Source organism: Indicator indicator, chromosome 29 (assembly GCF_027791375.1).
Source record: "Indicator indicator isolate 239-I01 chromosome 29, UM_Iind_1.1, whole genome shotgun sequence".
Taxonomy (NCBI): Eukaryota; Metazoa; Chordata; class Aves; order Piciformes; family Indicatoridae; genus Indicator; species Indicator indicator.
Window position 1 is genome coordinate 1,700,148 of NC_072038.1, and position 16,841 is coordinate 1,716,988.

Consider the following 16,841-nt stretch of genomic DNA (forward strand, 5'->3'; position numbering starts at 1 on the left):
CTCAGACTTTGTGAAAAGTATGTAGAGAACAACCAAATGTATACTTCAGAAAAGAGTAGAACTTAACATCATTTCTCAAAGTCACCTAAATGCTTTCAAGTTAAGTAGGCAACCTAAGTATTCCCCAACAACTGAAAATCAGGCAGCATCCTCCCTACTTCGCAGTGGATAACAGGCATGAAGTTAGCTGCCTGCCTCAATGCTCAGAGGAAACAAACCTGTGCTTACTGCAGCCTAAGCAAGATGTGTGCTGATGGCTGTCATCCCAAAAAAGCACATGGGGTGCCTTCAGCTGAGGTGTTACAAGGTACAAACAACAGAGTCCAACTCAACCCAAGCAGCTCCAGGATGTGCCTCACAAGAGATTTCCATGCCCTGTTCCACTTAGCAGGGTTCCAGGGTTCATCCTCCTCCATCTCCCAAGGGATTACTGACGCGGCTCTCAAAGGTGGCACTGCTGCTGCCACTTCTTTTTCCAAGTCATATTTACAACTGACAGTGACAGTGGCTACTATGCTTTGTAGCTACTATGTACACAACAAATGCTGTTAGCTGTTCACTAGTTAGGCTCTCCTTCGGGACTTAGGAAGAGTCTAACAGCAGCTCTGCTTCTTAGCTGGATTGCAGGAGAGATGAGAGATCAGCATCAAGCTCCACAAGCACGTTCACACATGCAAGAAAGCTCAAGTTCAAGCACCCAGAATACCTGATGGAATACCTGATGGTAGCTGTGGCATGAGACAGCTACCACATGATGGAGATTTTCAGTATGCTTTGTAGATGTGCAGGAGACACCTCAATTGCAGCCTGAGCAGAAGCATGCAGATCCCACCAAAGTATCACTACAGACATTTAGGAAGGCACTCTGAGCCATTCTATGCTCTGGAGAAGAGCAGACTGAGAGGACTGCCAAACAATATCCAAAGGGTGGGGTGCAAGAGGATGGGGCCAGGCTCTTTCTTGTGGTGCCAAGCAATAAGGCAAAGGGTAACAGGCAGAAATTTCAACCCAGGAGGCTCCACCTAAGCATGAGGAAAAACTTTTTTGGTGTGAGGGTACCAGAGTCCTGGAACAGGCTGCCCAGAGAGGCTGTGGTGTCTCCTCTGGAGAGATTCCAATCCCAGCTGGCCATTGTGATCCTGGGCAAGCTGCTGTGGGTGACTTGCTTTAACAGGGGGGTTGGACTGGATGATCTCCAGGGGTCCCTTTCAACCCCACCATGCTGGGATTCTTTAGACAGATGAGACAAGGTCACACAATAACACAACCAAGGAACCAGGCCTGTCAGGCTGGAGCTCCAATGACTTCTTACGCTCCAATTACACAGTTCTTCCTATGTCATTTGCAGTGACCCAGGTTTGGTATTATCAAGATAAACATTATTATTGGAGGCTTAAAACCTCATCAACTCCATTCTGAATAAACACACTGTGCCTAGCAACTCTACTTTAACTGGCAGACACATATTGCTCTCGTGGTGTCAGTTTTAGTGGCTCTGAGCACAGCTGGCAGCTGACAGCACAGCACTCCCAGCCATCCAGTCACGCTCCCCAGCAGCATTTCAGAAGCCTGGGTGACACCAGTTTGTGGTAGAGATGAAGAGAGATGGACTGACCTGATTGATGGAGTTGGCAGCACAGGATGCCAGTCCAGTTCCAAGGGAGGCAAGCAGGAAACAGGTCAGGTCGAAAGGGACCGGGGCCATGGCAAAGCCAGCGGATGCGGTGCTGACAACCAGGGCTGCAACACAAGAGAGATGTTGTTCAAGCCATCAACCAAAACCAGCCTCCTTTCTACATACCACTAGAGTTAAGGGGTGCATACCCTGCAGGAACTCTTGCAGAGATTAATTTGTTACTTTTCTGGATCAAAGTAGCTCCAGAAATTGAATACAATTAATACTAATACTCCACATGAAGTCAAAGATGAGAAGCAGAACTGTCAGGGATGAAATCAGAAACCCAGAAGCAGCAGCACATTAGCAGATCAGGTGAGAATAAAGCTTATGCCTCTGTGTGCCCTACTTTATGGATTTGTTCCAGGATCAAACTGCCTCGTGCAACGTGTACAGGAGATGTGATTGTTCCAGTAACTCATGAGCCACTGCAGAGTCTGACATGGAAGAAAACCAGTAAGACTCTATGAGAGATGAATTACAGCAAAGGATAGCAGGAATTCAAGCAGTGAAGAGTCAAAAAGAGACCCAGGGCATGTAGGCTACAGCTGGTGAAGGCAGTGACTCCACTGTACAAGTGTCTGCTCACATTGTTCCCATCTGACACAGCCACTTCAGGCAGAAGAAACAATCACATCAGCACACGAGCAGAGCAATTCTTACAGGCCTCAGAATTTGAGTGGAATAATACAAATCCATTTCAGTTTTGTCATCCAGAAGTCTAACTTCCATTACATCCTTAAAATGAAGTTACTCAAATCTCAACCCTAATATTGTACTTACCCAAATAATAGGTCTCGTAATTTCATTTCTGGCAAGAAATAGTAGGAACAGTTTCTTATACTAAAGAGGTCAGCATAGTCACTGACTATACTGCTCTAAAATTCATAGCTATTAAAAAAACAATTTAAATTATAATCTGCATGTAATTATGTGTTTCAGACCTCAGCTAGCCCTAATCAAAGCATCAAGATCATAGAATGGCTTAGGTTGGAAGGGACCTTAGAGATCATCTACTCCAACCTCCACATCATGGGCAGGGATGCTTTCAACCTGACTCAGCTGCTCAAAGCCTCATCCAACCTGGCCTTGAACACCCCCAGAGAGGAGGCATCCACAACCTCCCTGGGCAGCCTATTCCAGAGTCCCACCATCCTCATACTGAAGAACTTCTTCCTAAGATCCAGTCTAACCCTGCTCTCCCTCAGCTTCAAACCATTCCCCCTTGTGCTGTCTCTAGACACCCTCATGAAGTCTCTCTGCAGCCTTCCTGTAGGATCCCTTCAGGAACTGGAAGGCAGCTCTAAGGTTCCCCCGGAGCCTTCTCCTCTCCAGGCTGAACAACCCCAGCTCCCTCAGCCTATCCTCATAGCAGAGGTGCTCCAGCTTATGGGTCATCTTTGTCCCCCTCTTCATGATTGCTACAAAAATCTCCAGTTTGTCTGAAGTGAAATGACAAATAAATAACCTTTGCTGACTGCAAGTACCTGGATTATCTACTAAGAAGTGTTAGTCGAGTTGAAAACCTAAATGTCAGGGCAGAGACCTGCCAGCACAGACACACATGCAAAGTGCTAAGTTTAAGAACTGTGCCTGCGTAAGAGCCTTAGGATTTAATCCTAAAGAGACAGTGAAGAAAACTTGCTGCTCATCAAAACTTTAAGTTGGCAGCTGAATATCATTATCATATTCATAGTATTATTATAAACAGTAATTACTTAGTCTTACATTCAGAGGGTGTTGTGCAAGTGGCTGCCACACAGAACCACAGAATGTTAGGGGTTGGTTGGAAGAGACCTCAAATGATCGTTGACTCCAAGCCCCTTGCCAGAGCAGGATCACCTACAGTGGGGCTCTGCCCTATACCAAGGTAAGTCCCTGCCTGTGATTCCACCAGGCTCCCACTAAAGCCCCTTCTAAACTAGAAAGAAGCCACAATGGAGCCTTTTCCCTCTGAGAAGCCGTGAAATAACCACACTCTGTAATTCCACTGGACAGACATGCAGATATTGACCACTTCTACAAGACTTGGCCCCATTTATTCCATAAACACAACAGCATCTTGGTTGACAAAACTCTTGGACCCTTCTTAGTAAAACACACACACACACAAAAAATAGGAAGTGCACCACTTTAGAGCTGAGAGAGTTAAAAATGCATGGAGAAGATGATGGCAAAATAGTGGTGTTTGCACTTCTGAGAGTGGTTACCTTCATTTTTTTTTGCATAATAAATCACACCTCTTCTCGACAAGAATTTAATTAAAACTTATCTTAGAGAGCACTTTACACCAATTTATTAGGGGCAAACACCAACTGGAGGAGAAGAAAGGTGGAGCAGATTGGCAAACAGTCAGTGTAACATTACCACGGCACTGACCTCAAAGAAATTCTAATACTGTACAGCCACAGCACTAATTAAAGTCCCCATTGATTTCTCCAGATTAATTTCAGCCAGTCATCTCAGTGTGACTTATCAGGATCTCATTAAAAGGGCTGCAGGCTGTGGTCCATCCTCTCCCTTCAGCCCCCTGAAGCAGGTATTTTTAGTGCCTGGGCAGAGCTCTGAGCACAAGGCAGCCCCCGCTCCTCTCATCGCCCGGCGCAACTCGAGTGCCACACGTTCAGAGTAAATAAGAAAATGTTCCCTTTGGACTGGGAAGTTTATTTTCTTTTACTCTGGAAGCAATAACTTAATCTTCTACTTTCATGGAGGAAAAGTATATTTAATTGAGATCACATCAAGGGAATGAGGTCATTGACTCTGTTTGTTTTTTAATCCCTGTTAGGTTAGTGCTTTAGGGGCTAAATTAACTTCACCTTATTGCATAAGAGATGGAATTGATCCTTTCAAGATTTGTTGCTGAGAGTTGGCATTATATATGCTCTTCAAAAAGAAGCCAGGACTTAAACTTATGATCTCAGCCTAAACCTAATTTTCACTCTTTTAAACATCTTTAGCTTTACCAAAAATTAACAGGGGACATTTCTTTCCCATTTCAATGTAATTGAAAAAGAAAATGCTAACAGATCAGTGACAGAGATTGATGCTTCCAGCATCAAAAAAACATTCCAAAACTCTATAGTGTATTCTTCACATTCCTCTTCAGCTTCACTGCAATGTGATCTGCCTTTGGAAAGTCCTGGACTGTATTTCTAGTATGCAAATCACTCTGCAGTATTTTATTTGCCTCCTATTAAAAAGTGGCCAAGCCAAAATCAAAGCCTAGAAAGCCAAAGCAAACCAGTTCAGCTTTACATTCCCTTTGCACTCCTGTACTGCTGACACATCAGTACACATGGAAGGACAAAAGCATTTCTACTTGAATTTGACAAAATTTCACTGTTTTATTAGAGCTCCTTAAAGGCCACAAGTCTTCCAAAAGCTGATGGGAGTTTTTCCCTTCTACTTTTCACACTCTGGTTTCTGGAAAGTCAAATGTATCATCACTACTGATGCTACACAACTGACCACTGTCTCCTTTTCACACTTAGATGTGCTTGGGGATGGGAATAGCTAAGGTTTGCTGCAGATTACAACCTGCACTCTACAGCAGGCCAGACTCCTGAAGCAAACTTAAATTTGGAGCCACAATTTCATAGATTCATGGAATGGTTTGGGTTGGAAGGGACCTTAAACAACATCCAGTTCCACCCCCTTCCATGGGCAGGGACACCTCCTACCAGCCCAGGTTGCTCAAGACCCCATCCAACCTCACCTTGAACACCTCCAGAGAGGAGGCATCCACAACCTTCTTGGGCAACCTGTTCCAGTGTCTCACCACCCTCACTGTAAAAAATTTCTTCCTAATCTCCAGTCTAAACCTCCCCTCTCCCAGCTCAAAGCCATTGCTCCTCATCCTGTCACTCCCAGACCTTGTCAAAAGTCTCTCTTCAGCTTTCTTGTAGGCCCTCTTAAGGTACTGGAAGGCTGTTTTAAAGTCTCCCTGGAGCCTTCTCTTCTCCAGGCTGAACAGTCACAGTTCTGTCAGCCTGTCCCCATAGGGGAGGCTCTCCAGCCATCTCTGTATCATCTTTGCACCCTTATCTGGACCCACTCCAGCAGTTCAATGTCCCTGTTATGCTGGGGGCACCAGAACTGGATGCAGTTCTCCAGGTAGGGTCTCACCAGAGCAGAGTAGTGGTAGAGAATCACCTCCCTCTTCCTGCTGATCACACTGCTTTTGATGCAGCCCAGGACATGGTTGCTTTGCAACTGTATATGTAGGATTTACAACAAGCCTTTGCATCACGTCCTCTAAAATCCAAGTGCACTCTTAGGAGCAGAGCAGATAATCTCTTTTTACCATTGAACAATTTGTAAATGCTTTGCAAAAACTAAACTGCAATAATAGTTTATTTTTACTTCATTAGTTTTCCTTGTAGCATGGCAAACACATTCCCAGAAAGCTGCTGCTATGAAGCTTTGCTTCTCTGATAGGGTAATAGCTCCTGTTTAATACTCACAGAAGAGAACTACTTTAAAAGGAGTACAAAGCATATTTAGAACCAAGAATAAATGTAGGCTAGCAATAACCTAAACAATATATACTAATAAACCACTGTCAGAATTTCTGGCTATATTAAAGCTGCCATTTAAAAAGCAAATGCCCCAATAAATGTCACTATTCCAGAAAGAAGCGAAACCAGACTGGAACTCCAGTAAACCAAATGGATTTTTTAATACAGTGGTTGCTCCCAGGTTTTTAGCCTACAAACCCAACACAGGCACTTTATTTGTTGCTCCATGAGGTTTGGTATCACTGAATGAATCATTACACAACACTGGATAGCCAAGCATCTTTGTTTTGCAAATACACAACAGACACAGATGAAGTAGGATGCTCCTAATCACATCCTATGTCAGTAGCAAAAACCCTCAGGCTTCTGATTCCCAGTTCAACACTTCTTCAGCACAGAGACATATTCATATGTCAGCAACACAGCCAATGAATTCCAGCTGGTTTTGGCAAACAAGACAGGTTCCTTCAGAACAGCAGAGACATGGACCTGTTGGAACAGATCTAGAAGCGGCCACAACCATGATGCAAGGGATGGAGCACCTCCTGTGAGGAGCCCAGAGGGGTTCCAGTCCTCACATCATCCTTGTGGCCTCCTCTGGACCCTCTCCAACAGGTTAATATCCTTCTTGTGCTGGGGGTTCCAGAGCTGGCCTTCCTAGATACATGTTTGAAACATACAGGCTCTAGTACAACTTTCTGAAGGAGATCTGTGTTAGGGCAGCCTGGAGTCAGGACTCAACTCTACTAGGCACTGCAGAGATAGAGATACACTAAAGCCATAGCCCCATCCTTGACATGCTTACAAGTTAGAGCAAAAATTGTTCAACTGTTTAGAAGTGAGCTGTTCAGTTTATATCTGACCCTAATTGATAGATTCATTTCTCAGACAAGTGCTACATAAGGTGCTGGTTGTCCTCACCAAAGACCAACGTGCAAAGACAACTCTTATTACAGGAGCAATGGTGAGAAAACTTTTGCAGATCAGAGAAATACCTAATGAGAACACTCAGCATTTTTTATCTCCTGCCTTTGTCACACTTCCCCCAAGCTAAACTCTCAAGTTTAATTCCCCTGTGGTTTTGCACACAGCCCATCTTCATTTTAATCTGTGATCACTTAGCAAAACATTACTTGGATGTAAGCTTGAGCTGAGACAAGCTGAACTTCTCAATGTTTGCATTATAATCAGAATTTCCTCCTATTAAAAATAACTTTGAATCACAGAATTGTCAGGGTTGGAAGGGACCTTAAAGATCATCTAGTTCCAACCCCCCTGCCATGGGCAGGGACACCTCACACTACATCAGGTTGCCCATAGCCACATCCAGCTTGGCCTTAAAAACCTCCAGAGATGAGGCTTCCAGCACCTCCCTGGGCAACCTCTTCCAGTGTCTCACCACCCTTATGATGTACTTCTTCCTAACATCTATCTACATCTCCCCTTCTTTGGGCTGGATCCATTCCCCCTGGTTCTCTCTCTTCCCAACATCCTAAAAACTTCATGTCTCTTCCTGATTTTCAGTTACACAAACTTTAGGATGGAGTTGAAAACAGCAATATTTCTAACTCTGAAAACCTATCAGGGCTGCAGTAGTGTTCCACGTGTCTGTGGATGGTAAGATACAGCTGGTCAGACATCCTCCAACACAAGACACTAACTACAAAGAAGGGAAAGGATGAAACTGAACCCAAAAAGGTAGACTATGCAACAAGTAATTAGAAGTTCCCTAATTATTTTTCATGGCAAAAGAATATAAACAGAAAACTTTTCCTGTTGGTAAGGCAGAGCTTGTAATGGCAGAGCCACCAGAGCTGAAGTTTACACGAAGCAGGAGGGTATGGTAATAGCTAAACTCATTTCCTTCCAAAGGTGAATTACAGTTCAGAACACAAACAAACATTCTCTTTACTTGAGCAGCGGGAAGAGAAAAGGGCATAAGGAAGTCCCTTTTTAGCATAATGCAGAGTTTGTTTTTTTATTATTTCATACTCGAAAAAGTATAAATAAAGAGCCTGCCAAAAAGCCCCACACAGGATATGAGATCTATCAGAACGTCATGGGTGAAGGGAATCGAGTTGTGTGTCATTTGTAGCTTAAAAACTGACCTCAGAGAATTTATTTTTTTCTTTTTACGATAACAAAATCAAAGAACTGCACCACCACACTCTTCATAGATAGAGCATTTGTCTCAATGATTACACCAGTTGGGGAAAAAAAGCTAATTCTTTACCCTTACTCCACACACTACACCCTGGATTTTCCCTACTCATCCCCTACACTATCCTACAACCAATACAGAACAACAGAACTCCTCTCCCACAAACCCCTCTTCACACAACTTACTCCTATAACACTTTTGACTTCCATTCAGATCTCCCCACCAAATACCTAAGGATCACAACCAGGTTAAGGTTTCTATATCTCTGTATCTTCTCAACAGGGAGAATTAGAGAATGGTTTGGGTTGGAAGAGACCTTGAACATCATCTATTTCCAACTCACCTGCCATGGGATGGCTACATCCTACTAGACCAGATTGTTCAAGGCCCCATCCAACTTGGCTTTGAACATTTCCAGGCTTGGAGCCTCCACAACTTCTCTGAGCAACCTGTTCCAGTGCCTCACCACCCTCATGGGGAAGAATTTCTTCCTAATGTCTCATTTAAATTGAGCTTCTTCCAGTCTGAGGCCATTCTCCCTTGCCCTACCACTTCAAGTCCTTGTAAAAAGTCCCTCTCCAGCTCTCCTGTAGCCCTCTTCAAATACTGGAATGTTGATGGTACAAAGTTTACTGCACTTACCTTGGATTAAGACAGCACATCTCAAAACACAGACTCATGCATAACAACAGGTCTGAAGGGAATGAAACTCTCCGACCTTTACCTTCCACAACTTTCAACATCCTATTTTCACAACCAAGTGGTACCCCCTTTGCTTGTCATTATTGACTTTTGCATTTAAAAAAGAGCCTCCTAAAAGCTACAGAAGCAGCAGCTCTGAGGCCACACAAATATCACAGAAAGTCCTTTTCTGCAGAAAAAGATTATCTTACTGGAGTTCTTGAAACTTCCATTTTAAGGAGCACCAGCAACAGTCAGATGTGGTACTAACACTGAGCTCACACCTAAGAGATACCAGCATGCATAAGAACATGTATTTCAAGTGCTTAAAATGACACTTCATATTCTCTCTCTGTCTGGTCACTTTTGTTGGCATTTTAACTTTTAATTTCTGGATCTGTGGAGACTTTTTTTTTTTTTTTAATGTAATTCTACCTCAGTAACTAGCACAGCTTTTGGGTTCACATAAAAGAGCCACTCAAATGAAATCACCTCATTAAGAATATGCCAGGAGAGCTAATTGCTCATATACCACTTGTGAGGTATCAGTGGTGAGCCCAACAGAAACAAAAATACTACTAAAACTGAGCAGCATGGGGGGACATCAGCAGGAAGAAAGAGGGAATAGATGAGGTTCTATGTGCCACAAAATGGTAAGGACAATAATCTGATAACTGCTGGATGTGCTGGGGAGAGTTTTTTACACCTCAATTTGAATTACTAAGGTTAATACATAGAAGTGACAAAGCAAAGTATCCAATGACAGGTTTTGCTTCCATCAAGTCTACAAACCCAGCTCTGTACTCAGCACAAAAGAAATGTCTTGAGGCTTTTTAAAAAGGAAGGACATTTGGACATACAGAGAACATAAGTTTTGCCAGGTCCAAAACAGGGCATGGGAGGTGATTCTGCCCCTCTACTCTGCTCTCCTGAGACCTCACCTGCAATAATGCATCCAGTTCTGGGGACCCCAGCACAAGAAGGACATGTAGCTGCTGGAGCAGAGGAGGCCACAAAGATGATCAGAGGGCTGGAGAAGCTCCTCTATGGGGACAGGCTGAGAGAATTTGGGCTGTTCAGCCTGGAGAAGAGAAGGCTCCAGGGAGACCTTAGAGCAGCCTTTCTGTACCTGAAGGGGGCTGCAGGAGAGCTGGGGAGGGACTTAATACAAGGGCTTGTAGTGACAAGCAAAGGGGAATGGATTGAAGCTTGAGGAGGGCAGAATTAGACTGGAGATTAGGAAGAAATTCTTTCCAGTGAGGGTGGGGAGACACTGGAACAGGTTGCCCAGGGAGGTTGTGGATGCCCCTCACTGAAGGTGTTCAAGGCCAGGTTGGATGTGGCTGTGAGCACCCTGATCTAGTGTGAGGTGTTCCTGTCCATGGCAGGGGGTGGAACTGGATATCTTTAAGGTCCCTTCCAACCCAAACCATTCTATGAATCTATGAGTCCATGTCTCATCAGCACTCAGAACTAGAAGGCTTTTTGTTAGAGAAAGCTTTAATTGACCATTATCCACCATGTGTGGCCAGTACAGTTTTTCCAAGGAGAACCAAACAATACCTACTGCAAGACAAAAAGTGTCAGGAAAAAGACTGAAATCAGGATTTTTATCACATTATGGCAGAGGACAACAGTTTTATTATCAGGAATTTATTTTACCCCCTGGGAAGAGCACCACAGCAGGGACTTAAGAAATGATATCTCTGTTCTTGGCCCTGGTACAGACAAGACGTAAGGCTGTGGTCAGATCATTTGAGTTTCTTTAGACATAAAAGCATATCTAGCACTACCTATTGGCAAAGAAGTAATTTATAGTCATTAAACATCACTATCAGAACAGGGAAAATGCAGTTAGGCTACAAAGCAACTGCTGGTTTGAAGAAACATTGCTTTCATTAACTAGAACAAGTAAATTTTACCTTGTTTTAGAAAATTTAATTGGTCATGCCCAAGCATTTTCTCTTGTAAGATAGGAAGTTACTCAGACTATCTTTTGGTGCTATTTTAAATACTGATTTCCCAAGTGCAAGGCAAGTAAATAAGACAGAACTTTGGTTGCAAAAGCAAGTGACTTTAAACAGAATCACAGAATGTTAGGGGTTGGAAGGGACCTCTAGAGATCATCTAGTCCAACCCACCTGCCAAAGCAGGATCACCCAGGGCAGGTCACACAGGAACACATCCAGGTGGGTTCTGAAAGTTTCCAGAGGAGACTCCAAAACCAGTCTGCACAGCTTGCTCCATGGCTCCAGCACCCTCACATCATATTATTCTCATGTTGAGGTGGAACTTCCTGTGTTCCAGCTTGTACCTGTTGTTCCTTGTCCTATCACTGGGCACCTTCCCCTTGACACCTATCCCTCAGTCTTTCTTCATAGGAGAGATGTTCCAGTCTGTTAATGATCCTCACAGCTCTCCACTGGACTCTCTCCAGTAGGTTCCTGTCTCTCTTAATACAATGCCTGTAAATTCACTTCCTAACCCAGCTTCACTGGAATTTTTGTACTAAAGCTTGCTTATGACATCCAAAAGCTAGCTGGCCACATGATACAGGCCCCTCCTCACTGTTTTTAAGCCAATGCAATGGAAAAAACAAATGCTTCCATAAAACAACTGCTTCCTGCACACATTTGATGGAATTGACCCAAGTAGTTTGTGTCAATAAAGTGGGAATTACCACACAAAACCCTACACACTAACATCTGGAGAAGAGAAGGCTCTGGGGAAACCTTATAAATACATTTCAGGCTCTGAAGGGGAAGGTTAGGCAGGCTGGGGAGGGACTGCTTAGAAGGGCTTGTAGTGATAGGATGAAAGGTAGTGGTTTGAAGTTGGAGCAGGGTAGATTTAGGCTTGACATTAGGAGGATTTCTGCATAGGGAGAGTGGTGAAATACTGGAACACATTGCTCAGGGATGTGCTTGAGGCCCTGTCCCTGTAGACATTCAAGATCAGACTCAATGTGGCCCTGGGCTGCCTGATCTAATTGGAGGTGTCCCTGCCAGCTGCAGGGGTGGGGTTGGACAAGATGACCTCTGAGGGCCCCTTCCAACCTGATGCAATCTGTGAATGTGAAGAACTCTGGCTATCAAAGAGGATGCAGAGAAGTGTAAAAATGACCATCAGTACCTGTGAGCTTAATTTTGGACAAGCGTGCCAAAATTCCCGGCAGATCATCCAGCCGCAGCTTCATCTCTTTCCACTGTCTGTCTTCTCTGGATTCTGCTCTCGCTGCTGGGACCAGCTCTTCAGTTCCTGCAGCTGGCTTCATTTCTCTCGACTCACTCCTCCTTGGTGGCTCAGACAAAGGTTGATACACAGGTCTAACCTTCTGGATAACCTTTTTTTCTTGATCCAGCTGCTCACGAAAAGGAGAGGCAACTGAATCAGACTTGGGCTTGGCTCGTTGGCTGAGGTCTCTGTTGCATTGCGTTACATACTAAAGAGAAAGAGAAATGTTGAGATGAAGAGGTAAGAAGAGATTTCTGTGCATTTCAGCAATGTTATTGATATATGAGCCTGTCAGGACAACAAAGATGAGCAGAGGGCTGAAGAACCTCCCCTGTGGGGACAGGCTGGGAGAGCTGGGGCTGTTCAGCCTGGAGAAAAGAAAGCTCCAGGAAGAGTTTAGAGCAGCCTTCCATTACCTGAAGGGGGCTGCAGGAGAGCTGGGGAGGGACTTACTACAAAGGCTTATAGTGACAAGAAAAGGGGAATGGATTGGAACTTGAGGAGGACAGATTAAGCCTGAAGATTAGGAAGAAATTCTTTACAGTGAGGGTGGGGAGACAGTGGAACAGGTTGCCCAGAAAGGTTGTGGATACCCCCTCCCTGGAGGTGTTCAAGGCCAGGCTGGATGAAGCCTTGAGCAACCTGATCTAGTAGAAGGTGTTCCTGCCCATGGCAGGGGGGTTGGAACTAGATGATCTTTTAAGGTCCCTTCTAACCCAAACCATTCTATGAATCTATGAACGACTTCCTCCAATGCCACGACTGACTTAGCCTGAATTTCAAACACTCATTTCACATGCAAAAAGCTTTCTAAGTTGGACAAGGCACTACAAAAGCAGCTTTTCAACTCACAGCTGCATCAATAATGTTAACTTAAGCATGAAGAATTGCTTCTGGACAAAACTACTTCCTCCTCCATAGCTTCCACAGCACCAGATAATATCATTTACTGTACAACTGATCAATTCATCTTTAAAACAAAGAGGTACACACATGCCCATATCAACTCTAGCCTCCCAATGCAAGCACTAAACATTTTGCATCTTCCAACATATAGAAAATATGAGAAAAAAAGCCAGAAGTGCTCTTACAGAATAAGAAAAAAAAGAGTATTTACCTTGTCCTATGTATTTTCTTCCCTAAACTGCTTTATGTATTTCAAGCAGAAGTGACAGGAATACAATGACTGAGCTTTCAACTAATGATGGTTTAACTTGCACATTAATAATTCTAATGAGGAAGAGGGATCTAAGACACTGAAAAGTGTGACTACAGATCAAACCAATGACAAAAAAAAAAGAAGTTGGGAAGCGTTGATGATCTCCAGAAGCATGGAAGAGAACCTCATCTCTTGCTTCATAGAGGAATGAAACTCAAGAAATACCAACAGGTTTACACACTCCTTGTGTCAAGGTGATCATTAGCTACAAGACTTCATCTCATCCATATTTCACAGATATAGCTAATGTAAAACTAACAGGATACAACTCAGAGAAGAACAAAACAATCCTTACACTACCATCCTCTTACCTGTAATCTTCAAAGCAGAAGATATTCAATTTCAAGGGTTTAAATGATAATTTCAATACCTAAAACTAGCAGTACCCTACAGAATGTAACCCATTAAGTTAACAAGCTCCAGAGTTTTGATTCAAATTAACTGATTAACTCATCAGGCAGAACATATTCCCTCCAGAAGTGAGTTCATCTACTACTTGTCTGACTGCTAGCCAAGACTTGACTCCCTTATTAGCATTTTTATAGATGATAACTTCAGAAATCACTTCATTTCATGTTTCTCAACAGGAGATGAGCATCTCACTCCACAAGCCCTGTCAAGTACAGGACATGCTGCAGTGCAAGGCACTGTCTGGGCTACAGCAAGTTTCCTGTAAACCTCAAATGTTTTAGACACCAGTGAAGAAAAGGAGAAGTCTGGAATTGCCTGAACTCAGCCTATAAGAAAAATATTATTTTTATCAACTAATCTCTATTTTGATTCATCATAGGGGACAAAATGAATTAAAGAATGAGACACATGGGATAAACACACTCCCAGACTTACCATTCGCTTGAGAAAGTGGAAGTACTGAAATGTAATCAACCTGCCATTGGCTACATGGCACAGGTGCACAAACTGGCATGGTGTCTGCCGTACTCCAGTGTTCTTCAGGTGCCAGAAAAATAACCCTAGTTAAAGAAAAGAAAAAAAAAAAAAAAGAGAGAGAACACTCCAGTAAGTGGGAAGCAGGGCTGCTCTGGCTGGGAGAAACAAATTTTCAGGCTCCAGGTGAAAGCACTGAGAGCAGAGGCTTGCTCTAAGGGTTCTGGGGTTTCTCTCCAAGTCTCAGCTCCCCAGAGATGCATTTATAACTTACTGTTCCCTTATTATCTCTGTCTGCTATCAGCAAAATTATCTTGCTGAAATGACACAAGCAGTGCTGAAAGGACACAGCTGACACAGGGCAGCACCAAAGCCACTGAATGGTTTTGGTTGAAAGAGATCTTTAAGGTCATTGAGCCCAACCATTAACCCAGCACTGTCAGGGCACCACAAAACCATGTCCCTCAGCACCACAAGGACACAGCTTTGAAATCCTTCCATGGATTTCCCTCCACCACTGCCCTGGGCTGCCTGGTCCATGGCCTGACAACCCTTTTGGGGAACCGTTCCTAGGGGAAATTTAGGTTGGACGTAAGAATAACCGGACGCTGTTTCATCTTGTCTTGTCACTTGCTACCTGCCAGAAGAGACCAACCCCCAGCTGGACCCAAACTCCTTTCAGGGAACCAGAAGGTCTCTCCTCAGCCTCCTTTTCTCCAGGCTGAACAACCCCAGTTCCCTCAGCTGCTCCTCACAAGACTTGTGCTTTACACCCCTCACCAGCTTCGCTGCCTCAATGTCCTTGCAGTGAGGAGTCCACAACCGAACCCAGTATTCGAGGAGCAGCCCTAGCAGTGCCCAGCACAGGGGGGACAACCCCTGCCCCGGTCCTGCTGGCCACAACATTGCTGATCCGGGCCAGAACGCTGTAGCCAAATGCAAGAAAAGGACACCCCTGTGTGACACGACGCCTATATCCCCACACAGAGAACTACACAGAGAAATAAACAGGCTCTGTATTCCACTCTACAGAGCAGTCCCAGCGATTACTCGGTTCCAGGGTCAGCTCGGCCCCAGTCGCTGCCCCATTTCCCGGCCCTGCCCACCCCACCGGCCGCGCACAGCTCCGGGCACGGCTGCCCTCCGCACCCAGACCCCGCCGGGGCAGCGGTACCTGCCATGGCCCGGGGCGGGCAGCAGCGGCGGGCAGCGCTCATGGCCGTAGCGCTGCTCCCGCCGCCCTCTCCGCTCACCGCCTGGGCGCCGCCATCTTGCCCGCCATGACCTCTAAACGCCTTCCGGGTCGGAGCTTCCCGGGGCGGGGACAGGGCCTATGGGGCTCTGGGTGAGGTGGGAGCGGCCGGGCCGGGTAGAGCCGAGCGGGGTCGGGCCGGACCGGGCGGAGCCGAGCCGAGCCGAGCCGAGCCGAGCGGGGTTCGCTCTCCGGAATAGGAGGGTGGGCCCGGAGGCTCCTCACGGACAGGCCGCAGCGCGGAGATCGGGGCCCATGCGGCTGCGGGTTGGTGCCTCAGGCCCCGCCGCTCCCCGCCTCCTGCTTCTCGCTGCAGCGTCAACGTCCCGGGCGGCTTGATAGTGCTTGGAGTGGGAGTCCGGAGCGGGATGTGATTGAGCCTTGGTCCTTGTACCTGAGCAGCTTCCCACCGGGTGACACCTGTAATAAGGGCTAGAACTGCTCGGTGGATTTCGGGGTTTGGGGTAGGAATCGGTGCCGGCCTGGAGACTTCGGAGACCTTGCGTACGAAGCATCATCTGCCTGGGCCGTCTCTCAGGTGGCAGTTCCCCGTCCCAGCGTCCCTGGGCTCATGTTCAGTTGACAGTGGCAGATTTGATGTTGTCAGTGGCAGCAGGAGGACTCCGTGGAGTTCACATATTGCTAGTGAAACAACCGAGAGAGGTCCAATAAAAAATAAAAATCATTCTTGAGTATGTGGAGAAGTATTCCCAGAAGGACCTGAGCATTAGACGACCAATGGCTTGGTAAAAAAATATTAAATACTTAGTTCCTATAGTAACTTCTGAATATGAAGATTTGATTTCTGTATCCTTTGGGTGATGTCTGGCATTGCAGGAGGTCAGGTTGAAGAGCTGACCCTGACCCAGCCATCCTCTTTCCTCACACAGGTTCTGAGGGTGGCTGACTCCTTTGCTCATCCAACTCAGCTTGCTCACCTGAAGGGAGAAAATAGCTTTTGAACTCAGCTCTACAGGCTTTGATAGTTTGAAAACTGGTGTGAGATACAGGGGAAGGCTGAACAAGGAGGGAATGGTGAGGACTGCTCAAGCTGTAAAGCATAATTGCACCCTCAGGCATCTTTAAAGTGTTTTCTCTTAAGAGTTTAAGTTCAGGAGATGTAGGCTATAAGTCACTTAAATGCTTTTGAAAATCACCCTCAATATTTTAACATGGAAATCTTCCTCAGAACCATCTTCCTCCCAGGCTTTCAT

General features: G+C 45.2%; 1 protein-coding gene across 1 annotated transcript in view; it reads right to left on the bottom strand.

Annotated features, from left to right (window-relative positions):
• The window catches only part of LOC128976609 (protoheme IX farnesyltransferase, mitochondrial), a 138,644-nt gene extending 123,052 nt beyond the window's left edge, over positions 1-15,592 (bottom strand). The window contains exons 1-4 of the mRNA XM_054393908.1: positions 15,550-15,592; positions 14,337-14,461; positions 12,170-12,479; positions 1,616-1,740 (exon numbers count right to left, since the gene is read on the bottom strand). Coding sequence (XP_054249883.1) covers positions 1,616-1,740; positions 12,170-12,479; positions 14,337-14,461; positions 15,550-15,592 — 603 coding nt within the window. The remainder of the gene's footprint in view (positions 1-1,615; positions 1,741-12,169; positions 12,480-14,336; positions 14,462-15,549) is intronic.
• Positions 15,593-16,841: the final 1,249 nt, after the last annotated feature.